The 27892-nt window shown below is 48.7% G+C and overlaps 1 protein-coding gene across 2 annotated transcripts in view; it reads left to right on the top strand.

Annotated features, from left to right (window-relative positions):
- LOC147103016 (nuclear GTPase SLIP-GC-like) overlaps positions 1–27892 on the top strand; it is a 425066-nt gene that overhangs the window by 120625 nt on the left and 276549 nt on the right. For both annotated transcript variants that reach the window (XM_085962284.1, XM_085962285.1), the window contains exons 5-7: positions 10378–10600; positions 11758–11976; positions 18931–19125. In XM_085962284.1, the coding sequence (XP_085818410.1) occupies positions 10378–10600; positions 11758–11976; positions 18931–19125 (637 nt within the window). The remainder of the gene's footprint in view (positions 1–10377; positions 10601–11757; positions 11977–18930; positions 19126–27892) is intronic.

Here is a 27892-nt window from a genome sequence, read left to right on the forward strand (position 1 = left end):
GGCAGGAGATTTAGAGGGGATTTGAGGAGGAACTTTTTCACCCAGAGGGTGGTTGGAATCTGGAACTCACTGCCTGAAAGGGTGGTAGAGGCAGGAACCCTCACAACATTCAAGAAGCATTTGGATGAGCACTTGAAATGCCATTGCATACAAGGCTATGGACCAAATGCTGGAAAATGGGATTAGACTGGACAGGGATTGATGGACGGCGCAGACACGATGGGCCGAAGGGCCTCTTTCTGTGCTGTAAAACTCTATGACTCTATGACTCTTCTCCCTCTCAAATCAAATATCAAATTCAATCATATTATGATCAATATTCGCAAGAAGTTCCCTATGATTAGATTGCTAACAGATTCATTACTCATCACTAAATCGAGTGTGGCCTGTTCCCTTGTCGGTTCCAAAACACATTGGCTGAAATTTTGCCGGTGCTCAGTGGATGGGATCGGTGGCAGGTTGCCAGTTAAATGTGAATTGATTGACAGCAGGTCGGGAGCCCCCTGTCAAATCGCACACACTTGCCTTTCCCGATGTTGGGTCTGCCAGCGCTGAGCAGACCCGCCACACAGTGGCGGGGGAGCCAATTTAAATGATTAGTGGCTTGCTTACAGCCACTTAACAATAGTTTTAAACTTATCTTTTGAATTTGACAGCTCGCCCACGGGTTTCATGCTTTTGCTAGACCATGTCTGTGAAGCTGAGGCGGGAGTTCAGTGGCCATTGAATCAGCTGATGAGTTGACAGCTTCACATATACAGTAAAAGCTCCCACCTTACAGAGATATCTTCCCTCAGCCACAAGCTCTTCCTCACTGCATTTCCACAACAGTTTCACCATGCTGCAAGTCTCCATCCAGTCTGACCTCATTACCACTCTCACCATTGACAAATCGCTTCTGTCATCTATTCCATCAGCATGGGTGCCCTTTATACTCTCTCACCTTGGTCCTCAGAATCTCACCACGATCAGCCCCAACAATACCAGCCTTCTCTGCAATCAACTGATGCTGCACAGGACAGAGGGCATCAGCACCCGAGCACATTGCTGCCCGGGAGGCCAGGGATGGCCTCACCATGGCCAGATTTACTTCACTTGATGCTGTACACCCTGGCTGCCACATGATGTGCCAGGTTGGAACCGTCCCACACCAACTCCATAAAGCATCCCTACAATGACCAAGCCATTCCTTTCACAATCATCACCATTACGGGGGGTACAGTTATGCCTCACCATTCACTGCAACTCACTAAGCTACTTCCAAAGATGCACACAAATCTGTCCAAGAACACAAAGTGTTGAAAATAAAGGTTTCAATGTTTGACACCACATTAACAGAAACTTTACAAGGACATTGCATAAAACACCCAAATGCTTATCCTTGTGTGTTAGTTGGTATGATTGCACTAGGATGTGGGTGAGTGTGAGGGGTGGCTGGTGAGATGGGGATGTGATAATATAGATAGAGATGGGTGGAGGTCCAAGGTAAGTTGGTGTGAGTAAAAATGTGCAGGAGTAGGGTAGGGAAGGCAGAGTGATGGGGATGTGATGAGAGGCACAGCAGGATGAGGTTGAGTGTGGCTTTGTACTAACGTTTCGTGATCTACTGAGATCATTGAAACGTTTGTGGCACTGCACCCAGGTCCTCCTGACCACATACAAAAGCAAAATACTGCGGATGCTGGAAATCTGAAATAAAAACAGAAAATGCTGGAAATACTCAGCAGGTCAGGCAGCATCTGTGGAGAGAGAAACAGAGTTAACGTTTCAGGTCGATGACCCTTCGTCAGAACTGCTTGTGCCCTCCTCTGCAATGTGCAACCAGGCTGGGTTGATCTACTAGGGAGGTCTCTTCTGCCCATGAGAAGGGAAGAGGACCTCCTTGTGTGCTGTGACTCCCTTCATAAGTATATGGAGGGAGTCATGGGAGAGCCTGGGTGCAGCCCTGCACCTTGTGCAGTCATTGTCAGTGTTTGCAGCACCTCAATGCTGTAGAACACTGACAGCACAAATGTCAAGAAAAATGTGGCCATGGTCTCTTTAAGTAAACCGGCTGATGACACGTCATCAAATGACATCACCAGACCCGCTTCCTTTTAATTGGCCAGGAAATGCACTGGGTGAGCTTAATAAGCCCAATCAAGGGAAATTCATTTTACACAGCGGGACCCTCCACCGATGTCGCCCACCATCGACCCGCCGACGTGAGCAAAATCGCGGCCATTGTTCTAGAAAACTGCCCTGAAAACATTCTAGAAATTCATTGCCTTTAATAGTTCAGCTTTTCTGCTTCTCCCAGTCGGTGTGAAAAATTAGAATCTCCCATTATAATCATTCTGTTTCTCCTACATGCTTCCCTGATCACCGTATTTATAAATCACTCCACTACATCAGCACTATCAGGAGGTCTGTAGACAACCCCCGCCAGAGTCCTGCATCCTTTGCTGTTCCTTAGTTCAACCCAGATTGTTTCCACTGCTTGATCACCCTTACTGAAATCTTTTATTTCTACTGCTAGAATTGTGTCTTTTATCAATATTGCTCCTCCTCCTCCTTTCCCAATTTCCCAGTCCTTTCTATAGATTCTCTAGCCTGGAATATTTAGCTCCCAGTCATGCCCAGCTTGTAGCCAGATCTCTGCAATGGCCACTACATCATACCTTTTAAGCTGAATTTGTGCTTCTAACTCATTTGTTTCATTTCTTATGCTACATGTATTTGTGTACAGATTCCTATTTGCGTAACTGACCCCACCCTGCCCATCTGTCCTGATGGTCTAGATTTTCCCCTCTCAGCCCCATGAACTAGTTTAAGTCTTTCCCCACTGCCCTATTTACCCTTTCCCCAGGGACACGGGTGCCTTCCCTGGCCCCAGAAGTGGGAAAAGGAAGGAGAACCAGCATGAATTGATTCTGTGGGAGTTGGAGAGAATGAGTTCATGCACAGGGGTTGCAGAGGGGTGCAGTAAGCCTATAGGGCAGGGGTGGGCAATTATTTGGGCTGGAGGGCCACTTAAGTTTTGGTGAGCTGTTGAGGGCCGCACACCAATGTTCCCATTAAACTGCACGGTTGCACAGCGGTCTGGAGGTCCCGTGCAGCCGCTCAGCGGCTTTTAAATTAATAGCTGTGTAATTAGTACAGTATGGAGCACAATTAAATTGCTCACTGTTAAGTCTGTGTGTTCCAGTTATATTTAAGGTCAATTACTGACACAGACTACAAGAATAACTTTTCAATAGGTCTTTACTATTCGGAGGTTAGGGCTGTACTACCCAGCAAATTACTACACAGCACTTATATACCGGTGTGGTCACCACCGGTATTACCGTATACAGCAGCCAGAGAAAGTAGTACATCTCTTAAGGTGGAACAGGTTTAAGTTCTCTTAAGGTGGAACAAGTTACATACGCCACAATCCTCCCTTTTTAGCTTAACAGTTACATCCCCATTTAACATAACATAATAACATATATACATATACAACTTCATGTAGAAACAGCTCAAAGGTTCAGTCTCTCAGGAGGCCTCCTGATTCGAGTTGGATAACGCCTTTCAGGGGTCTCTGATTCTTGTTGCTGAGGTGACTCCTCTAGTTGGTCTCTTATGTCTTGGACATCATCATCAGGTACATTCACTGCCGAGGTAGATGCTTCAGGTTCACTAACTTCTTCCACGGTTGTCTCTGTCGTAACCATGGGTTCGACCCTTGTTCTCGATTCTACCAGTTGGTCAGCATGACGCCGTATTACATTTTTACCAACATCTACCGTGTACATCAGGGGTCCTTGTCTGGCCCGAATTGTTCCGGATTGCCATTTCTCGTTTCCATAGTCCCTGGCCAACACTGGTTGTCCTACCTCGAAACTCCGAGTGGTCTTGTTATTTATATGCTAGAACTGTTTGTTTTCAACTTCCCTCCGCACATTTGGTTTTAACAAGTCCAACCTGGACCGCAACCTCCTGTTATAAAACATCATGGCAGGACTTTGGTTTGTCACTGCATGAGCGGCGTTTCGATATGCCAGTAGAAACTTGTCCACCTTATGTTGTAGTGGAATCTGATCTTCGCTCATGGCCTTTATTGCCTTTTTGAATGTTTGTACAAATCTCTCGGCCAACCCATTTGTAGCCGGATGATATGGGGCAGAGGTATAATGTTTCACCCCATTCTTCTTTAAGAATTTTTGGAATTCTTCTGACACGAACTGTGGTCCGTTGTCGGAACATATTTGTTCTGGCAATCCGTTCCTTGCGAATATCGTTCTTAACACCACAATTGTCTTTTCTGAAGTAGTGGTAGTCATCTTGATCACCTCTGGCCATTTAGAATGTGCGTCCACCGCAATTAGAAACATGGAGTCCATGAATGGACCAGCAAAGTCAATATGTACGCGTTGCCATGGGGCTGAAGGCCATTCCCATGGATGCAGCGGTGCAATCGGAGGTGCATTTTGCACTTTTTGGCACCCTGAGCAGCTTTTCGTCAGCTGCTCTATCTGTTGGTCGATACCCGGCCACCACACATAAGCCCTAGCAAGGCTTTTCATCTTGACTCCCCCCAGATGACCTTCATGCAGTTCCTTTAGAACTCTTTCCCTTAACTTAGGAGGAATAATCACTCTCGTTCCATACATCAATGTTCCTTGACAGACGGACAGCTGGTCTCGTCTTGCCGAGAATGCCGGTAACAGAGAATCACCATGTGCTGGCCATCCCTTCACTGTCACCTCGTAGACTCGGGACAGTGTCGGGTCGTTCCTGGTTTCTCTTTCAATACTTGCATTGGTGACTGGTAAACACTCGATGATGGTCGAGTGAAATAACTCAACAGGGTCAACCTTCGTTGTCTCCTCTTCTTCAGGTAGTGGCAGGCGCGACAGCCCATCAGCATTACCATGCTGCTTTGTACCTTTGAATTCTATCTGATATTGATGTACCCCTAGGAAAAGGGACCATCTCTGGAGTCTCTATGCTGTCATCACCGACACACCCTTCTTAGGGTTAAAAATGGATACCAACGGCTGATGGTCTGTCAGAAGCGTAAACTTTTGGCCCTGCAGGTAATGATTAAACTTCTTTACTCCCCACACAAGGCTGAGAGCCTCCCTATCTACCTGAGCATAGTTGCGCTCAGCGGAGGTCAATGATCTGGATGCGAACGCGACTGGCCTCTCCGTGCCATTTGGCAACTTGTGTGAGAGTACTGCCCCAATACCATATGGAGAAGCATCACAAGCCAAACGAATAGGCAGTGTTGGGTTGAAGTGAGCCAACACTTCCTCTGAGGTTATCAATTCCTTGCTTTTGCGAAAGGCCTTCTTACAGTCCTCGCTCCACTCCCATGGTACTCCCTTCTGCAAAAGAGCGTTCAGCGGGTGCAGTACCGTGGATAAATTTGGCAGAAACTTATGGTAATAGTTAATCAATCCTAGGAACGACCTCAACTGAGATACATTAACCGGAGCAGGAGCCTTCACAACTGCTTCGATCTTGTCAGGAGACTTATGAAGTCCCTCCTGGTCAATGACATGGCCACAGTACGAGATCCGCTTCTGAAAGAACTCACATTTCTGCCGATTAACTCGAAGTCCATATTCTTTCAATCTGATGAGCACCAGTTCCAAATTTGCGAGGTGTTCCTCGTCACCATCTCCTGTAATCAGAATATCGTCCAGGTAACATTGTGTGCCTGGAATTCCCTGTAATACCTGCTCCATGGCCCTCTGCCAAATTGCTGGAGCCGATGCCACTCCAAAAACCAGTCTATTATACCTCTATGCGTGTTGATCGTGAGGTACTGGCGTGACTCTTCCTCAACTTCCATCTGTAAGTACGCCTGCGCCAGGTCTATCTTGGTGAAGTGTTTCCCGCCCGACAATGAAGCGAAGATATCCTCAATCCGCGGAAGCGGATACTGCACCGTGTGAAGCACCAGATTAACAGTGATCTTGAAATCTCCACAGATGCGAACCTTCCCTGGTTCTCCCGGCTTGTTGCTCGAAGGACGTTTCATCACGGGAACAATGGGCGTAGCCCACTCACTCCAGTCTACCTTAGACAGTACTCCTGAACGTTCTAGCGCTTCCAGCTCCGCTTCCACAGCAGGTCGTATCGCATAGGGTACCGGTCTGGCTTTGAAAAATTTTGGTTGTGCATGTTCTTCAATCTTGATGTTTGCCGTAATTCCTCTCAGTGTTCCCAGTCCCTGCTGGAACACTTCTTTAGCATCGTCCAATATTCTGGACAATCGTTTAGGTTTGACATCTGTTTCCCTGACATCTACCGTTAGTGCTTTTAAGGAATGCCAGTCCATATTCATTTTTCTAATCCACTCCCATCCCAGTAGTGGTGGACCTCCTTCAGGTAGCACATATAAGTCCATTCCTCGGCTTTCTTTGCCCTTGTGGACCACCTTTACCTCTATCTTTCCGATGGGGTATACTCTTTGCCCCGTGTATGTTTTCAATACAATCTCCGTATCCCGTAGGGGAATATGTTGGAATAACCTTTTGTAGTCTTTCTTATTCATGACCGTCAATGCCGATCCAGTGTCCAATTCCATCTTCACTTGGACTCCTGCTATCTGAAGTGTGACCCAAATTGTCTGGAGGTCTGCTTCCTTACCAACGTTGTGTACTCTTAAGCTACCCAGTTCATTACTGCTGGCGTCTGAATCTGACTTCTGTTCGTTCGAACTGTTCTCTGTCACCTTGTGTACCTTTCTGTACTTTCCCTGCGGTGACTTTTTGTTGCTGGTCTTCTCTCCTGACCGGCATACTTTAGCTATGTGACCAAGCCTGCCACATTTTCTGCATTCCTTATTTTTGAACCAGCACTGGTTCTGATCGTGCATTGTCTTTCCACAACGATAACATTTTACTGTACCCAAGACCATTTGATTTGTGCTGAGTTCCGGTGACCGTAGCTGCATTACCGCCGTGCCTCTCGCTGCGGCTTCGTGCGATGCTGCCATAGCGACAGCTTTATCAAGCGTCAGCTCATTCTCCTCAAGCAGTCGCTTTTGTGTCTCTTCTTTTAACAATCTACACACAAATTTATCTCTTAGCGCATCTGTTAGTCCTGTTCCAAACTGACAGTACTTTGCTAGCTTACGCAATTCAATTAAAAATTCAGCATTGCTTTCATCTTTCAGCTGCTTTCTGCTGTAAAATTTAAATCGTTCCGCAAGCATCAGCGGCGTGGGGCTTAAATGATTTTTCAGGACGGTAACAATATCCGCGAAAGTCTTATCCGCCGGTTTTCTGGTGATAGAAGATGTTTCAATTGCTCGTATGTCTTCGCACCCATTAAGTTTAATAAGGTTAGTGCTTTCTCCCCATCTGGTATCTTATTTGCTCTACAATAAACTTCTATGCGTTCTACATACGTGGTCCAATCTTCGATGTCGCTATCAAAAGTATTAATGTTCCCATGTTTAGGCATCTTTGCAATTTTTTTTTTCCAAAATGGCGGCTTCCCGCGCTTGGCGGTCTTTCCCGCGCTCGTCTTCTTCACCCGCTGGCTGCAATGGCGATTGCTGTGCTGCTGCCGGTCTCGCCTCCCCAGTGGTTAACAACTCCCCCGACGCTGCTTCTACTCCACCGCGGTTCCCGTGGGCATTCGCGCTTCCCTGCCGTCGCGCCTCGCAGCCCTTCTTGCAGCCCGGTTATGTGCACCCGCTGCGTTCGAATTCACCGCGGCTCTCGCGCCTTCAGCTGCCCCAGTCACTGCGCCTTTCGGCCCGAATGCGGCCCGGCCCTTTTCACCGGCCGCGGTCGATTTCACCGCCCTCTTTCCTCCGTCTTCCCTCCCTTCGCTACAGCCAACGCGGCCGACTTTCGCTGATTGGCTTACCCACCACCGTGGTAGAAGGAAGATAGCTGTCTGCCGCTGATGGGTCTTCGAGTTCAGAATTTCTCTTCTTCGCTCCGGGTCCTCGATGCCTCCCGCGCGACGTGCTGTTCAGCAGGATGATGAGGGTGGATGCCTCTTCTCGACGCCCGCTCTGAGGACGAAGCTGCCGTGGATGTAAACTGCCGCAGGGTAAGATCGGACTCGTCGCCACTGTTAAGTCTGTGTGTTCCAGTTATATTTAAGGTCAATTACTGACACAGACTACAAGAATAACTTTTCAATAGGTCTTTACTATTCGGAGGTTAGGGCTGTACTACCCAGCAAATTACTACACAGCACTTATATACCAGTGTGGTCACCACCGGTATTACCGTATACAGCAGCCAGAGAAAGTAGTACATCTCTTAAGGTGGAACAGGTTTAAGTTCTCTTAAGGTGGAACAAGTTACATACACCACACTCACCAATTGCCTAACGAGCAGAGGGTGTTAAGTTAGTGAATAAATCTGTTTTATAAAACGAATTTACTAATTATCAGTTAGTGTAAATAATCAGTGTTAATTAAATAAATAAATAAATTTGAGATAATTAAAATGCTAATTAGTAAACACATCAGTTTTGCCTTAATTATTTGGTGGTAGTTAATAACTGGTTAACAGGTTTCATCCATCAGTCACCCCATCACTGGGGGTTGGGCCTGGGCTTGGGGGGAAGGGGCCTGTGTCCTCCTCACTGCTGCACCCAACGCTCTCCACCGGTTTAGGAGCCACGCTGCCATCGGTAAAAGGCACTCACCCGGGGGGCCATAGCCCAATCCGCGACTCCCAGCCACCCTCTGTCCACCTCAGCTGCCGGTCTCTGTATCTTCGACTCCCATCCCTAGATTCCCCTGCTGCCTCGGAGACAATGACCCACCACCTGACATTACATGGGGTCAGGTGCAGCGGACGTTCGGCCTCAAAGCCAGGTCTTGGAGGGCCGGATTGAATCCATTGGCGGGCAGTATTTTGTCTGCCACTGCTGCGGGGGCAGAGTGCCTCTGTGAGCAGGGGCTGGTGGGAGAGGGTGGGACAGTGACGATTGAGGTAACGTCACATTGTTTTTCTATTAATTGCGAAGTAGGAAGGTGTTTAAGATGAACCAGAATGTATAATTTTAATGCAAAGGTCCAGAACCCCTGACCCACTCACCCTGAATGCAGCCCAAGTTGGCAAGCACACGGGAGGCACATCTGGACGGAATGTGAATTATTCTAGAATCGATCCAATGGTCAGCAACTGAGTTCAAATCCACCGTTAGCGAGCGATTAGGCATTTAAAAAAAGAAGAAAATAGATTAAAATGTTTGTCTCCCAATGATGAATTGTCAATGGCTTCTGAGAGTGATCAATTTTAGAATATAAAGGAAAATAATAATTCCCAAATGGCAAGTGGAGTTTTCCAAAAAATGCAACCGCTCACATTGATTTTAGATTCCAAATGACTGGAAAATGCACCAAAGTGAAGTGTCAAGGCACAAAATGGCCCTCATTAAGCTGACAAATAAACTGTGTGCATTGAACATTTGCATTTCACCATCAGCCTTTCATGTACCGTTGCCAGGAATTTCCTCACTGCTGCCCCTGTGATGACAAGCAGCCAGCAAGTACCTCCTACCTGGGATGGCTTCCCCCCACTGCCAGTTCTTCATCAGTTGACGTTCTTGGTCTGATTGGGGTAGATCGTGACTGTGTGCGAGAGTGTAAATCATGTGAAAGTGAGTCAGCAGCCCATTTGACATCTCTCCCCATTTTTATTTCCATTGGCCTCAAACGGAGCTCCCAGATCTATCTCCTTCACTGCTGAACCTTCCTTTCATTTCAAACAGCTCTTCTCCATTGAACAGCTCGATAAAACCCAAGTCCACCCAATAACTCCATCCTTCTCCCATAATGGGAGAGCTCTTCCAGCACCTCAAGCACACTCCTGGACAGGATACAATAAGCTTCTTGTCTGTAGGCAGCCTCATTTTCTCCTCTGTGTCTCTCTGCATTTCTTCTTTATTAGCAAAGAACACTCATTGTTGCTCCTCTGAGTTTTCCTCTTGTTCCTGTAGATACATCGGTCCACAGCCCCATGCTTCTCCTCCCTGAATCCTCACTGTGATGAATTCTGTTCATTCGCCACTCAGCTCAAAAATGTGGAATTGCTCACTTGTCTCCGACGTCCCTTCCTCCTAAAGTCTTCCTTAAACCCAATCTCAGTGACCACTAACCAGGACTTCCTGATTAGGTGGACTTCTCATTCTCACTCCCTTTCCGCTTTCTAGTGTCTGTTGGTCTTGGTTTCTCAACTAAAAATATGTTTTAGCAGCCCTACCAGACAGAATGTCTGCACAAACATGAGTGCCTTATTCAGAGCACAGTTGGGATGTATCAAGTATGTCTGGGTTTTGTAAATACTTGCTTTGTATAGATGCCAGCAAATCCATCAACCACTGCTCCTTTGTGATTTCTGTATAATGCTAAAGGTGATTTTGTCCTAGAAAAAAGATCCTGCAATTAAAGGACAAATGTCTACTGGAGAACATTTCCATCGGGGTGTTTGGACAGACGGGTGCTGGGAAAAGTTCGCTTGTCAACGCAGTTTTAGAGGAGAAGGGTTTGCTGCCCATGTCATCGTCAGGAGCCTGCACATCAGCTGTGATAAAAGTGCAATCTGACGGAGGACGCAAGTTTAAAGCAGAGCTTGAATTCCTCACAGAGAAGGTACCGACCGTCAGAGGCTGCACAGGGCCTCCTCCTTCTGCTCTCTGTTCAGCTTCTGTTCCTTTTCAGACGCAACTGTAATAGTCTCCGGTCACCGTCAAGTGATTCCCCACCCCCTCACCATCCACTGGGGTGGGGTGGGGGGGGGGGCAGGGGAGAGGTCGCGGGTGGCGTAGAGGTCGTAGATCGGGGTCGAGGGTGGGGGGAGAGTGTGGGTTGTGGGTCGGTGGTGGGGGTAAGATCGCGGGTCCGGTTTTGGTGGGTGGGCGGGGTGGGGGGGGGGGGGGAAGAGTTGATGTGCTGGGCAGTCGGCAGATTGCGGAGAAGGAGGGAGGCCCATCTCAGCCGGTTAGCTTGGGGTGCCGGGGGAAGCACTCCTGCTCCTCTTGGTGTACAAGCAGTGTTGGAAAGGCACTTACCTGCTGGATCCGGCACTTCTCGCCTCGCTCCAGCTGCTAGGTTTCCCGAGCCCTGGGAAACCCAGCCCACTGCCGTTAAATGTAAAACTGGTAAAGCTGAAGGCACGCAGCCTCATTAACACATTTAAATGACTGACATGCCTCTGGGTAGCAGGTTAGTCCCCCACCCCCAAACCAACTCTGTTAAAACAGTGCGTTGGAGGTGGTTTGGGGTTGGGCTTTTGATTTTTGAAATTTTAGCCCCCTGTCCCTCTCCTCCCTGTCCTGGGGGTTAAAATTCCCACCAATGTTCAAGTTAGCAAGGCATGAAAAGAGGGGCGAGTCTCCAGTTGGGGGTGATAATGTGAATCCAGATAAAAACGTGTCAGCTGGTCTTAGAGAATGTTGTAGTCAACCTTAGTACAGACACCATCAGCCTTTTTTGCAGTCTTTAGTTAAATCTTAGAATTAAGAGAATTTAATATAAATGAAACCAGCTCTTGATCTTGATCTGTAACAATCGAGTGATTTAGATAGGGTGGGCTTGGACAGAATTTGGTTCGATATTCCTGTTTGATATTTGGATATTCTGAGTGGCCTGTGAAGGTGCAGGGAGTTTGGGTGTTGATTACCGCGTTTGTGGGCCTGCTGCGAAGGGCATTGATTTTGATGTGATGTAATTGAGAACTTTTTGTACATGAAGATTAAGTAAAAGTCAGCACAGAAATCTGCCTGAGATAGAAATGACTCTTATTACAGGAGTGGAATGAAGAACTGAGAGTTCTGGTTGATCTGTGTGAGGAGGAGGAGGAGAACAGTGACGATGATGAAGGCGGAGACACAAAGGACGCTGAAATGGCGAGGAATAAACTGCAAATTATTTATGGAGATTGCAAACCAAGTTACGAGGAGCTGGTAAAAAGGAAGACTTATCAGGATATCCCCAAAAACGGCAAGAAAGTTTTATCTGAGGACAGTGTGAGTACTTAACTTTAAAAAAAAAAATTGGTTTTGCGCTCCAGGAAGGAAGTGGAGCACTGAATCAACACTCCACTTCCTGGAGCACAACAGGCAGCAGGCGGGGCAGTAGGTGAGCAGCACTACACACTGGGCCGTACAGCGCTGCCGCATTGGAAAGCTCCTTCCCTCCCTTAAAGCGAAGGGCCATCGCTGCAGGCTCTGCAAGGGCAAAATTTACCTGGTCCCTGACGGCAGCTGCGATCCGGCCCGATGCACTGCAGCAGAGTGCCGGGCTGACCGATCGCTGGAGAAGAAAAATGGAAAAAAAACCTGAAACAGAATTTCACAATTTTTTCCACTTACCTCGGCCACCTTGCCTTTAAGTATTGCCCCCAAAGCGCCCGGCCCCCTGATGAATGCCTCCTGCAGCTGCCGATGTTTTCGCCGGCGATGCTGCGGGGGACGGAACCGAAGTTTGGGTCCAGGGCGATGCGCACAGTGATGATGTCACGATCTTCGGGCGAAGGAGATTGGGGCGCAACGCCATGCTGCCACTGCAAACATCCCGCCGAATATAGCGGGAGTCGATATTCTCGCCGTGCCCGGTCGGTAAGTGATTAGCACCCCGTTATCGCCCCCCGGAGGCGATAACTGGAGGCGCAAAGGTACCCAATTTCTCCCCCAGAGTATTTACTAAATGGCAAGAAGCTAGGAGCTGTGGCGGAGCCGAGAGATTTAGGGCTTCAAGTACAGAAATCACTGAAAGTTAGTGGACAGAGACATAATATAATTAAAAAGGCTAATGGAATGTTGGCCTTAATCTCAAGGGGACTGGAATATAAAGGGGTGTAAGTCATGTTACAGGTGTATAAAGCTCTGGTTAGTCCCCGTTTAGAGTACTATGTTCAGTTCTGGATACCGCACCGCAGGAAGGCCTTGGAGGGGGTGCAGCACAGATTCAGTAGAATGATACCGAGGCTAAAAGGGTTAACTTATGAGGACAGGTTGCATAGACTAGGCTTGTATTTCCTTGAACGGATATGGTGGACAACTGGTTTAGCCATTCACCACCAGATCTGGCTGGACCACATAAAGCACTATTGGGCCCTGCTCTCGTCTGCCAAAATTGCTCACTATTCCAGAATCATTCTGGAATGAAAAGATAAATCCCGGCTTCTAATCGCTACTGCTAACCGTCTTCTTAAACCCCTCTCCCCTGTCTCCTCCACCCTCACCTCCGATAACAACTGTGAGGAGCTCATGGGCTTCTTTGTCTCTAAGATTGAAACCATCCATTCAGCTGCCTCTGCCACTTCCCTTCCTTCCCCTAGCCCACCGGGCCAAACTTCCTCTAAGGTTCCCCCCTGCCCTAGCCCTGAACTCACTCCTTTCTCCAGTTTCTCTCTGATCTCCCCTCATGACCTCTCTGCGCTCATCTTGTCCATGAGACCCACCTCCTGCTCCCTCGACCCTATTCCCACCAAACTGCTGACCACTCAACTTTCTTTTCTGGCTCCCATGTTAGCTGATATTGTTAACAGTTCTCTCTCATCAGGTACAGTCCCCCTCTCCCTTAAATCTGCTATCATCAACCCTCTCCTCAAAAAAACAACTCTTGATCGCTCCGTTCTTTCAATCTACCCCCCCATGTCCAACCTCCCTTTCCTCTCCAAAGTCCTTGAACGTGTTGTCGCCTCCAAATCCATGCTCATCTTTCCCGCAATTCCATGTTTGAATCCCTCCAATCAGGTTTCCGTCCTTGCCACAGTACCGAAACGGCTCTCATCAAAGTCACAAATTACATCCTTTGTGACTGTGACAAAGGTAAACTATCTCTCCTCATCCTTCTCAACCTGTCTGCAGCCTTTGGCACGGTTGACCACTCCACCCTTCTCCAACGCCTCTCCACCGTCGTCCAGCTGGGTGGGACTGCACTCACCTGGTTCTTATCTATCTAATCGTAACCAGAGAATCACCTGCAACGGCTTCTCTTCCCGCTCCTGTATCGTTACCTCTGGTGTCCCCCAATGATCTATCCTTGGCCCCCTCCTATTTCTCATCTACATGTTGCCCCTTGGCGACATCATCCAAAAACACAGTGAATTTCCACATGTACGCTGACGACACCCAGCTCTACCGCACTACCTGTTCTCTTGACCCCTTCACGGTCTCTAAGCAAAAATTTTCTTCAATAAAATATTGGGAAGACTGAAGCCATTGTTTTCGGTCCCTGCCACAAACTCCGTTCCCTAGCTACTGACTATATCCCTCTCCCTAACATCTGTCTGAAGCTGAACCACACTGTTCGCAACCTTGGTGTCACATTCTTCTCTGAAGTGAGCTTCCAACCACATATCTGCAGCATAACAAAGACCGCCTACTTCCACCTCCGTAACATTGCCCGTCTCCAGCTCATCCATGCCTTTGTTACCTCTAGACTTGACTATTCCAACGCACTCCTGGCTGGCCTCCCACATTCCACCCTACGTAAACTTGAGGTCATCCAAAACTTGGCTGCCCGTGTCCTAACTCACAGTAAGTCCCGTTTGCCCATCACCCTTGTGCTCGCTGACCTACATTGGCTCCCGATTAAGCAGCGCCTCGATTTCAAAATTCTCATCCTTGTTCTCAAATCCCTCCAAGACCTCGCCCCTTCCTATCTCTGTAATCTCCTTCAGCCCCACAACCCCCCGAGATATCCGAGCTCCTCTAATTCTGCCCTCTTGAGCATCCCTGATTATAATCGTTCAACCATTGGCGGCCGTGCCTTCTGTTGCCTAGGCCCTAAGCTCTGGAATTCCCTGCCTAAACCCGTCCGCCTCGCTACCTCTCTTTCCTCCTTTAAGATGCTCCTTAAAACTACCTCTTTGACCAAGCTTTTGGTCACCTGCTCTAATTTATCCTTATGTGGCTCGCTGTCAAATTTTTTGGTCTTAAAATACTCCTGTGCAGCGCCTTGTGACGTGTTACTGTTAAAGGTGCTATATAAATACAAGTTGTTGAATATAGAAGATTAAGGGGTGATCTAATTGAGGCATTTAAGACGATTTAAGCTTTTGATAGGGTACATTCAGAGAAAACATTCCCTCGGGTGGGGGAGTTCGAGGTATAGCCATAAAATTAGAACCAGGCCATTCTGGGGTGATGTCAGGAAGCACGTCTTCACACACAGGGCAGTGGAAATCTGGAGCTCTCTCCCCCAAAATACTGTTGAGGCTGGGGGTCAATTGAAAATTTCAAAACTGAGATTGATCGAGTTTGTAGGTAAGGGTATTCAGGGATACGGATCCAAGGCAGGTAAATGGAGTTGAGATACAGATCAGCTGTGATCTAATGGAATGACGGAATAGGCTCGAGGAGCAGAATGGCCTCCTCCTGTTCCTATGTTCATTTACTGTCTTTCAGTCTGTGTCTATTCGTCTTTTTCCCGTGCCTGGTCTGTTTCATTGTGCGTCTCTCTGTCTTTCTCTCTTTCTCTTTCTGACTCACCCTACCCTGCTCTCTCTTTATGTCTCTCTCTGCCTCTCATTTCTCTCTTTCTATCTATCTCTGTCTGTCCCTATTTCTCTATTTCTGTCAGTCTCTCTGCCTCTTGTTTCTCCATCCCTGTCTCTATCTGTCTGTCTCTCGTTCTCACTATCTGTCTCTCTGCCACTGTGCTTTTTAGTCTCCAAGTGAAAAATGGAAAATGTTTGAAGAGAGGAGAAAGAGAGAGAGGACAAACTGAAGAGGATTTTAATCCGATTTTCACACTGCACTGAAGGATGTGAAGGGACAGGAGTCAAATTTCCCCCTCCCACTGCCAGAGCAGAGCTCCCTTCTCCCACTCGGGAACGGGGAGAGAGGCCGGGATCGGGAAGGGGGAGAGAGATGGAGATCTGGGGGGACAGAGGCCACAATCAGGGGGGTTGAGTGAGTGGGCAGAGGATGGGGATCGAGGGCGGAGGGGGATCGAGGGCGGAGGGGGATCGAGGGCGGAGGGGGATCGAGGGCGGAGGGGGATCGAGGGCGGAGGGGGATCGAGGGCGGAGGGGGATCGAGGGCGGAGGGGGATCGAGGGCGGAGGGGGATCGAGGGCGGAGGGGGGTGGGGATCGAGGGTGGAGGGGGATCGAGGGTGGAGGGGGATCGAGGGTGGAGGGGGGTGGGGATCGAGGGTGGAGGGGGGTGGGGATCGAGGGTGGAGGGGGCTCGAGGGTGGAGGGGGGTGGGGATCGAGGGTGGAGGGGGGTGGGGATCGAGGGTGGAGGGGGTGGGGATCGAGGGTGGAGGGGGGTGGGGATCGAGGGTGGAGGGGGGTGGGGATCGAGGGTGGAGGGGGATGGGGATCGAGGGTGGAGGGGGGATGGGGATCGAGGGTGGAGGGGGGTGGGGATCGAGGGTGGAGGGGGGTGGGGATCGAGGGTGGAGGGGGATCGAGGGTGGAGGGGGATGGGGATCGAGGGTGGAGGGGGGTGGGGATCGAGGGTGGAGGGGGGTGGGGATCGAGGGTGGAGGGGGGATGGGGATCGAGGGTGGAGGGGGGATGGGGATCGAGGGTGGAGGGGGGTGGGGGTGGAGGGGGATGGGGATCGAGGGTGGAGGGGGGTGGGGATCGAGGGTGGAGGGGGGTGGGGATCGAGGGTGGAGGGGGATGGGGATCGAGGGTGGAGGGGGATGGGGATCGAGGGTGGAGGGGGGTGGGGATGGAGGGGGATGGGGATCGAGGGTGGAGGGGGTGGGGATCGAGGGTGGAGGGGGTGGGGATCGAGGGTGGAGGGGGGATGGGGATCGAGGGTGGAGGGGGGATGGGGATCGAGGGTGGAGGGGGGATGGGGATCGAGGGTGGAGGGGGGATGGGGATCGAGGGTGGAGGGGGGTGGGGATCGAGGGTGGAGGGGGGTGGGGATCGAGGGTGGAGGGGGGTGGGGATCGAGGGTGGAGGGGGGATGGGGATCGAGGGTGGAGGGGGGATGGGGATCGAGGGTGGAGGGGGGTGGGGATCGAGGGTGGAGGGGGGATGGGGATCGAGGGTGGAGGGGGGATGGGGATCGAGGGTGGAGGGGGATGGGGATCAGGGCTGGGGTGGGGGGCGGGGGAGAATGTTCCCGCCTCCCTTTCACTGCTGGATTTCTTGAACCCTGGGTAACCGTGCAACAGCTGTGAATTTTAATCAGGCTCCCAATTGCACTGTGGGAACCCAACTTAAATATGTTAATGAAGTGCCCGCCTCTCCTAGGCGGGAACTGGACGTCCGATATTCATCGCCGTAAAAACAGTGGGAGGCGTGTTTGGATCATGTTCCCCGTATTTAACGCTTTAATCTTCCTCGCACCCTCTCCTGCCTGTCGTGGGGGGTTAATATCAAGGACACTGTCTCAGGTTGGTGATGTTTCATCAGAAACGGAAGATGTCAGATATTATTTAATGTCGCTGGTCATTGTAGACTACAATGAGCATAGCTGGCTCATCACCACATCAGACCCTCTACTGTCTCAGTGCCTGGAGCCTGGGCCTTTTCAAACCTGTGCAAATTTATTTTGTTTAAAAGCACAACCCTTCAATATAACTCAATCCCAAATCCTTTCCGTGAAGAAAGAAAAGATCAAAAATCTCAAAATTTGACAAAGTCCTTAAAACTCTTTTTATTTTCACATTTGAAATATCTCTCGCCCTTCAGGGAGTTATTTTTGGTTTCAATGGTAAAATTACAGCAGGGACCAAAATGCTCAAAAATATACAAAATAAAGTACTACAATTTTTTAGGAAGCCGTAACCTCGGCCCTTGTTAGAAGTTAAATCTCACACCTCCAGTACTCATAGCCCCTTCACCAAGTTCCAACTCCACCCCTGCTCTAAAGTTGACTTTTCAGTACTTTAGGTTTCTTCCCCTACAACAAAAGTGATAAACCTTTGGGTATGCCTGCAACATACTTGCCCGCAGTCCATGTCCTACTGCACTTTCAGGGTAACTCCTTGTCTTCATGTGTCATCAGCTTTATATTCATATCATAATTGTTTTTGAGCTGTCAGCTTTTGTTAGTTAGGAGGATTACTGCCCCATTCTCTGACCCCCAAGTGTGTGCAGAGTACCAGTGGGGAGGAACTAGCTAAAACGACACAGCTTAACAGCACAGAATGCTGGTACACCTCTCCAATCAGTAGGGCACTGGCTGGCAGGGACATCTGCAGCCAAGTGGGAAGTATCCCAGTCCCAGCTCCATTCTCTTAGGTCCCATCAATGAGTCAGGCTGGTTGGTCAGTCATCAGTAGTGCTCTGCCTGGCTCAGATATTGGATCAACTCACTTCTAGTCTTCCACTGCCAGACATTGCCAATTACATCCAAAGAAACCCCACTTACACCTCCTCTCCCCTAGGAGGATAGTCAGTATTTGGTCATTTCACAGCTGGCAGACATGGATTTGAGACTTCACTGGGCTCTCTGTGAAACGCGAGTGCAGCGTCCCCATTCAGCCGACCATAGTGTGGACATACACCATATCCCAGGGAATGGTATCCCAGTGCAAGGTGCAGCGTTTCAGCAGCAACTGCTTGCCTTTCTGCAAACTTATCAAAAGAAGATGGAACCCTGGATATATGAGAGTGTTCACCTGTACAGCCTTCAGTGAACGCCTTCCTGCACCCATCCTCTCAAACCTCAGAACTGCCTTGTCTGTTTCTCTTGCTGTCCTTTGTTGGGAAAGGTTCAAAATGATTATACCGCCTTAAGTAATCCATGCAACACATCCAGGACACTGGCTGGTTGCAGTAGATGTAAAGGATACTTGTGTACCAGTACAGGAGGCTCCCTAGTCCCCACCTCTCTTTATTCCTAGAATGTTCACATAATTCCCACCTATCATTAAAATATATCTACTTGCTGAATAGTCAATCAAGAGCCTGGCATTTGGTCGATGCTGGAGGGCTGTATAATTTTCCTGTAATTGAGAAATGTCATTTCAGTGTCTGATTGTTTGTATGGTTCTTTGTTAGGCACGAGCACTGTCAGAGAAATTAGACCCTTACATTCGGGGCAAGGCCCTTCCAACAAACAAAGTTTATTGGCCTTTGATCAAATCAGTCTCAGTTTACATCCCCAAGTCTCAAATACTTCCAGAAGGGGTAGTACTTATCGACTTTCCAGGATCAGGAGACTCCAACAAAGCAAGAGATGAAATGTGGAACGAGGTAAGATGGTTTTACATTTAGGACTAAATACTGGAGAGCGCTAAAAACCTGCCGGAGCCACCACGGGCCGGAGTTAACAGCCGCCGAAATTAATGGCACTGGCAGGACCGGTAAATTGGTGCTGGTTGTTAATTAACATTAGCCTAGCGCTAAACTCACTCTGCAAGGCCAGTTCTCCTGGCAGTAGTCCCAGCAGAAGGCCCAGTGTAGCATGACCGTGGCATCATTGCAGCAAGAACAGCCTTCTCTTAAAGCAAGGCTGTCAATTTAGAAAGTTTCTATGTTTCTATGTTTCCCTTAAAGGGGAACTGCCTTCTAAAATGAAAAAAATAAAAATCATTTAAAAATTGGCAGTTTTTAGCCCTTCGAACTCAACTGCCTTCTGAAAAAAAATAACATTAAAAATAATTCCAAAATGGGAGTTTTCAGCTCTTAAAGCGGAATTGTCTTCTGCACCTGAAAAAAAATGGGAAAAGTGCTTCAGCACTAACAAAAATGGCTCAGCAAGCCGGGGAAGGGGCACCCAGGGTCTCGCACGCAACACTCCAGCTTTGTGCAGGGGGTCAACACGCACAGGATTACATCGGATATACGGCACAGAAACAGACCATTCGGCCCAACCAGTCCATGCCGGCATTTATGCTCCACTCGAGCCTCCTCCCGTCTTTTCCCATCTAACTCTATCAGCGTAACCCTCTACTCTCTTCTCCCTCATATGCTTAGCTAGCCTCCCCTTAAATGTATCTATACGGTTTCCCTCAACTACTCCCTGTGGTAGCGAGTTCCACATTCTCACCACCCTCTGGGTAAAGAAGTTTCTTCTGAATTTCCTATTTGATTTCTTAGTAGCTATCTTATATTGATGGCCTCTAGTTATGCTCTTCCCCACAGGTGGAAACATTCTCTCTGTATCCACTCTATCAAAATGTTTCATAATTCTAAAGCTATTAGGTCACCCCTCAGCCTTCTCTTTTCAAGAGAAAAGAGACCCAGCCTGTTCATCCTTTCCTGAAAGGTATACCCTCGCATTTCTGGTATCATCCTTGTAAATCTCCACTGCACCCTCTCCAGTGCCTCCACATCCTTTTTATAATATGGCGACCAGAACTTTTGAATTCTATATCTCATGAAATAAACCCTAGTGCTTGGTTTGCTTTTTTTATGGCCTTGCTAACCTGTGTCGCAACTTTTAGTAATTTATGTATTTGTACTCCGAGATCCCCTTGCTCCTCTACCCCAACCAGATTCGCACCCACCAAGTAATAAATGACCTCCCGATTCTTCCTACCAAAATGTAATACCTTGTGGGAGACTACAGTCTCCCGCGTAAAGAAATAGGCAACACAGCGAGCTACAAGAAATAGGTCTTTACTCCAACTCTCACAATACAGCACTGAATTCGTAAAGCCCGCGAGCCTGTGATGACTCACGGATTGGTCACCTGCTGGAACCTGATTGGTTTTCCTTCTCTCAGCAGCAGGCAAGTCTGAACATGCCTTATTCCTCTCAGCTTGCAACCGTCTTGCGGGGGGAGGGGAATACAGCAGTTAAAAGGGGATTATACAGGTTTATCTACATACACACAGTGTTTCCCCAAACCTCACATTTATCCGTGTTGAAATTCATTTGCGAATTATATGCCCATTCTGCAAGTTTGTTCATGTCCTCCTGTAATATGTTGCCATCCTCCGCAGTATTGACTATGCCCCCCAATTTGGTGTCATCTGCAAATCTAGAAATTGAGTTTTTGATTCCAAAGTCTAAATCGCTAATAAAAATTGTGAACAGCAGTGGTCCCAGCACTGATCCTTGTGGAACAGCACTTCCCGCCTTCTGCCACTCTGAATAGCTACTCTTTACCCCTACTCTCTGCTTTCTGTCCTGAAGCCAGCTAGCTATTCATTCTGCTACTTGTCCCCTGACTCTGCATTCTCTGACCTTTATTCATTAGTCTATTATGGGGTACTTTATTGAAGGCCTTTTGAAAACCCAGATAAATTACAGCTACTGCATTACCCTTGTCTATTCTCCCTGTTACCTCTTCAAAAAATTCAATGAGGTTGGTTAAGCAAGACTTTCCCTTTTGAAATCCATGTTGACTATTCATTATTATATTTTTGGTTTCTAGGGCCTAGAAATTCGGTTGGTAGCGCCAGCGATTAGCGCCTAAAGAGCCCGAGAATTGGGGCGTTACCCAATTTTCGGGCGGGCGCAGTGAATATAGCGTCACCTCCCATATTGAGTATCCTTTTAGCGCCGGCGCTAACTCTTTTCACTCGCCCGCGGGCGCAGGCAGATCATGACGTCATTTTAGTGTGCAACGCCTTTTTGGCACCCCGGACCGGATATTCGGTGGTGCCCGCAACCTTTTCGCCTGGCATTATTAGTGACAGTTGGATGGAGCGTTCCCAGGCCCTTCTCGGACTCGGGGGGGCGCTATTTAAAGGGGACAGCACTAGCATAAAAGCTGCAGCCATTTGGGCTGGCCATTCTGATCGTTGCTGGAGAGAGTTGCTGACCTTCTGTTGGACAGTAATTTTCTCATTGAGCCTTCGGAGGCACTGGCACTGGCAGCTTGAGGGCCCGGCTCCCGAGCTGGTGATGCAGCATCTGAAAGCAGGGAGGTGGAAGAGTGGCTTTAGCAAAAGGACAGCTTGGTAGCAAGGGATGCCAGATTGCGGCAAGGCTATGACATGGGTCCACAGTGAGAAAGCATGCTGGCGGGGGGAACAAGTGGAAGGAGACAGTTGTAAAAGGTGAGAACCTTACCATCGCTGTCGACAATGGGGTCGGCAGCTGCAGTGGTTACAGGACCACTCAGACGTCCTCCAAGAATCTGGTGGACTCTCTCCTCGAGATCCGTGAGAGTGACCACCGGTGCGAAGCTGGTCTTTGCCAATCCTCGCCAGCTTGGACTGCAGGGGAAAGGAGGGGAAGTTATGTTACATGATGCCCTGAGTGATCATCTCATGCCCCCTATGGTGCAAGAGCCCTTACATGACGCCTTGAGTCAAATGTGCATGTGTGTGCCCAGAAAGGGCCATGGGTGCTTGCTGGCAGATGGCCAATGGGGCACAGCCCACCCTGTAGCCATAAAGTCAGGTGCAAATGAAGGGATGCAGAAGTTTGCAGAAACAACACTCACCCTCACGACCCGAGTGAGGTCGTTGAATTTCTTTCTGCGTTGGACAGGGCTCCTGGTCACCATGCTGCTGGAGTTGACCCTCTGGCATACATCCCTCCAAGCTCGTCGGTAGTCCTTATGATTCGGTCTCGTGCCATTGCTTGGGTAGAGAACATCTCTCCGGCGCTCCACTGCGGCCACCAATTGCTCCAGAGCCTCATTGGTGAAGCGCTCTGCTCTCTGTCTCTCCTTCTCCATCTGGTCCAAGTTTTTAGCACCAGAGAAGGGCCTGCGCCGATTCTGAGGCCTGCAAGGCGCAGAGTGTGGATGCTGAAGCTGACTGACCCACCCCTTTAAGAGCTGGCCGGCGCCTGGAAGTCTCGTGGTCATCAGTAATTGAGAGCACCTGCGCTGCGGCCGTCCGCTCCAATATTGGGTTGCGCCAGAAGTTTAGCGCCTTAGGAGTCCCGTGTAATGCCTGAATTCGCGTCTCAATCCCCTTTAGGGGCGATGCAACCCAATATCGCGCCAGGCGGCGATAAGTTTCGTCTGGCTATAAACTTTGCGCAGCGCCAGTTCTAACGCCTCAAGCGGGGCTATACCCAATTTCTAGGCCTAGATGTTCTACTTTCTCCTTTAGTAGGGATTCCATTATTTTTCCTACCACCGATGTTAAACTGACTGGTCTGTAGTGCCCTGGACATGTTCTATCTATACAGATACTGTGCGACTGTTCACAGTGATACGGATACTGTGTAACTGTTCACAGTGATGCCGATACTCATAGAGAGTCATAGAGTAATACAGCACGGATAGAGGCCCTTCGGCCCATCGTGTCCGCGCCGGCCATCAAGCCCTGTCTAATCTAATCCCATATTCCAGCATTTGGTCCGTAGCCTTGTATGCTATGGCATTTCAAGTGCTCATCCAAATGCTTCTTAAATGTTGTGAGGGTTTCTGCCTCCACAACCCTTTCAGGCAGTGAGTTCCAGACTCCAACCACCCTCTGGGTGAAAAAGTTCTTTCTCAAATCCCCTCTAAACCTCCCGCCCTTTACCTTGAATCTATGCCCCCTAGTTATTGACCCCTCTACTAAGGGAAAAAGCTCCTCAGCATCCATCCTATCTATGCCCCTCATAATTTTGTACACCTCAATCATGTCCCCCCTCAGCCTCCTCTGCTCCAAGGAAAACAAACCCAATCTGCCCAGTCTCTCTTCATAGCTGAAGCGCTCCAGCCCTGGTAACATCCTGGTGAACCTCCTCTGCACCCTCTCTAACGCGATCACATCCTTCCTGTAGTGTGGCGACCAGAACTGCACACAGTATTCCAGCTGTGGCCTAACCAGTGTTTTATACAGCTCCATCATAACCTCCTTGCTCTTATATTCAATGCCTCGGCTAATGAAGGCAAGTATCCCATATGCCTTTTTTACCACCTTATCCACCTGTTCCGCCGCCTTCAGGGATCTGTGTACTTGCACACCCAGATCCCTCTGACCCTCCGTCTTGCCTAGGGTCTTTCCATTCATTGTGTATTCCCTTGCCTTGTTAGTCCCCCCAAAGTGCATCACCTCGCACTTTTCCGGGTTAAATTCCATTTGCCACTGTTCCGCCCATCTGACCAACCCATCTATATCGTCCTGCAGACTGAGGCTACCCTCCTTGCTATTCACCACCCTACCAATTTTTGTATCATCCGCGAACTTACTGATCATACCTTTTACATTCATATCCAAGTCATTAATGTAGACCACAAACAGCAAGGGACCCAGCACCGACCCCTGTGGTACCCCACTGGCCACAGGCTTCCAGTCACAAAAACAACCTTCGACCATCACCCTCTGCCTTCTGCCACTAAGCCAGTTTTGTATCCAATGTGCCAAGGCACCCTGGATTCCATGGGCTCTTACCTTCTTGACCAGTCTCCTGTGCGGGACTTTATCAAAGGCCTTACTGAAATCCATGTATACCACATCCACTGCGTTACCCTCATCCACACACCTAGTCACCCCCTCAAAAAATTCAATCAAATTAGTCAGACATGATCTTCCCTTGACAAAGCCATGTTGACTATCCCTGATTAATCCTTGCCTCTCCAAGTGGAGACAAATTTTGTCCCTCAGAATTTTTTCCAATAATTTTCCTACCACTGATGTTAGGCTCACTGGCCTGTAGTTCCCCGGTTTTTCCCTACTACCCTTCTTGAATAATGGTACTACATTAGCGGTTCTCCAGTCCTCTGGCACATCCCCTGTGGCCAGAGAGGTCCTGAATATATGTGTTAGAGCCCCCGCAATCTCTTCCTTTGCCTCACACAGCAGCCTGGGATACATTTCATCCGGGCCTGGGGATTTATCCATTTTTTGGCCAGCTAAAACCGCCAATACCTCCTCCCTCTCGATGTTAATATGTTCGAGCATATCGCAGTCCCCCCGCCCTATTTCTATGTCTACATCGTCCTTCTCCATAGTGAAGACAGATGCAAAAAATTCATTTAGAACCCCTCCTACATCTTCCGGCTCCACACACAGATTGCCACTTTTGTCCCTAATGGGCCCTATTTTTTCCCTGGTTATCCTCTTACCCTTAATATACTTATAAAACATCTTCGGATTTTCCTTTATTTTGCTCGCCAGTGTTATTTCATGGCCCCTCCTTGATCTCCTAATTTCTTTTTTAAGTATCCCCCTGCACTTTTTGTACTCCTCTAGGGCTTCCTCCGTCTTTAGCCTTTTGTATCTACCAAAAGCCCTCCTTTTTTTCCTAATCCATTCTCGTATATCCCCTGACATCCAAGGTTCCCTGTGGTTTTTGGAACCACTCTTGACCTTTACGGGAACATGTTGCCATTGTATGATCTCAATCTCCCTTCTGAAAGCCTCCCATTGCTCCGATGCGGATTTTCCTACAAGTAGCTGATCCCAGTCCATTTTGGCCAGATCCTGCCTTATCCTATTAAAATCGGCCTTCCCCCAATTTAGAACCTTTATTTCCGGCCCATCCCTGTCCTTTTCCATGACCACCTTAAATCTTGCCGGCCACATTCCCTAGAATTAGGTCCAGTACCGCCCCCTCTCTTGTAGGACTTTCTACATGCTGGCTCAAAAAGCTCTCCTGGATGCACTTTAAGAATTCTACACCCTCTGAGCCTTTCACACTCTGATTATCCCAGTTAATATTGGGGAAGTTGAAATCCCCCATTATTATTACCCTATTATTTGCACATTTCTCTGAGATTTGCCTACATATCTGTTCCTCTATCTCCCCCTGACTGTTTGGAGGCCTATAGTACACTCCCAGCAAAGTGCTTGCCCCCTTTTTGTTTTTAAGCTCCACCCATATGGCCTCATTAGAGGAACCTGCTAATATATCATCCCTCCTTACTGCAGTAATTGACTCCTTAATTAATATTGCGACACCCCCTCCTCTTATACCTCCCCCTCTGTCTCGCCTGAAGATTCTGTACCCCGGAATATTGAGCTGCCAGTCTTGCCCCTCCCTCAACCATGTCTCCGTGATAGCAACAATATCATACTCCCATGTGTTTATCAACACCTTCAGTTCATCCACCTTATTTGCAAGACTCCTTGCATTAAAATAGATGCCATCCAGCCTTGCCCTTATATATTTGCCCTGTCTACCAAGCTGACTTGTTTTTTTCTCTATAATTGGCAGCACATCACCCCCTATTTCAGCTCCCCTCTGTATCCCATCCCCCTGCCAAGTTAGTTTAAACCCCCCCCAACAGAGCGAGCAAACCTCACCGCAAGGATATTTGTCCCGCTCTGATACGGTGCGACTGTTCACAGTGATACAGATACTGTACGACTGTTCACAGTGATACTGATACTGTGCGACTGTTCACAGTGATACAGATACTGTACGACTGTTCACAGTGATGCCGATACTGTGCGACTGTTCACAGTGATACTGTGCGACTGTTCACAGTGATACAGATACTGTGCGACTGTTCACAGTGACACAGATACTGTGCGACTGTTCACAGTGATGCCGATACTGTGCGACTGTTCACAGTGACACAGATACTGTGCGACTGTTCACAGTGATACAGATACTGTGCGACTGTTCACAGTGATACAGATACTGTGCGACTGTTCACAGTGATACTGTGCGACTGTTCACAGTGATACAGATACTGTGTAACTGTTCACAGTGATGCCGATACTGTGCGACTGTTCACAGTGATACAGATACTGTGCGACTGTTCACAGTGATACAGATACTGTGCGACTGTTCACAGTGATACTGTGCGACTGTTCACAGTGATACTGATACTGTGTAACTGTTCACAGTGATGCCGATACTGTGCGACTGTTCACAGTGATACAGATACTCATAGAGTCATAGAGTTTTACAGCACAGAAAGAGGCCCTTCGGCCCATCGTGTCTGCGCCACCCATCCATCCCTGTCCAGTCTAATCCCATTTTCCAGCATTTGGTCCATAGCCTTGTATGCAATGGCATTTCAAGTGCCCATCCAAATGCTTCTTGAATGTTGTGAGGGTTCCTGCCTCTACCACCCTTTCAGGCAGTGAGTTCCAGCTTCCAACCACCCTCTGGGTGAAAAAGTTCCTCCTCAAATCCCCCCTAAATCTCCTGCCCCTTACCCTGAATCTGTGCCCCCTTGTTATTGACCCCCCTACTAAGGGGAAAAGTTCCTCTTTATCTACCCTATCTATGCCCCTCATCATTTTGTACACCTCAATCAGGTCCCCCCTCAGCCTCCTTTGCTCCGAGGAAAACAACCCCAGCCTGTTGAGTCTTTCTTCATAGCTGAGGCGCTCCATCCCAGGTAACATCCTGGTGAATCTTCTCTGCACCCTCTCCAAAGCAATCACATCCTTCCTATAGTGAGGCGACCAGAACTGCACACAGTACTCCAGCTGTGGCCTCACCAGCGTTTTGTACAGCTCCATCATAACCTCCCTGCTCTTATATTCTATGCCTCTGCTAATGAAGGCAAGTATCCCATAAGCCTTTTTAACCACCTTATCTACCTGTTCCGCTGCCTTCAGGGATCTATGTACATGTACACCAAGGTCCCTCTGACCCTCTGTACTTCCTAGGGTCCTACCACTCATTGTGTATTCCCTTGCCTTATTTGTCCGTCCAAAATGCATCACCTCGCACTTTTCCGGGTTAAATTCCATTTGCCACTTTTCCGCCCATCTGACCAACCCGTTAATATCGTCCTGTAGCCTGAGGCTTTCCTCCTCGCAATTTACCACCCCACCAATTTTCGTGTCATCCGCGAACTTACTGATCATACCCTTTACATTCTCATCCAAATCATTAATGTAGATCACAAACAGCAAGGGACCCAGCACCGATCCCTGAGGTACCCCACTGGACACAGGCTTCCAGTCACAAAAGCAACCTTCGACCATCACCCTCTGCCTCCTGCCACTCAGCCAGTTTAGGATCCAACGCGCCAAGGCCCCCTGGATCCCATGGGCTCTTACCTTCTTGACCAGTCTCCTATGCGGGACCTTGTCAAAAGCTTTACTGAAGTCCATGTAAACCACATCCACAGCATTTCCCTCATCCACACACCTAGTCACCCCCTCGAAAAATTCAATCAGATTGGTCAGACATGATTTACCCTTGACAAAGCCATGCT

Source organism: Somniosus microcephalus, chromosome 20 (assembly GCF_052327205.1).
Source record: "Somniosus microcephalus isolate GS21.2 chromosome 20, FLI_Smic_1.0, whole genome shotgun sequence".
Taxonomy (NCBI): domain Eukaryota; kingdom Metazoa; phylum Chordata; class Chondrichthyes; order Squaliformes; family Somniosidae; genus Somniosus; species Somniosus microcephalus.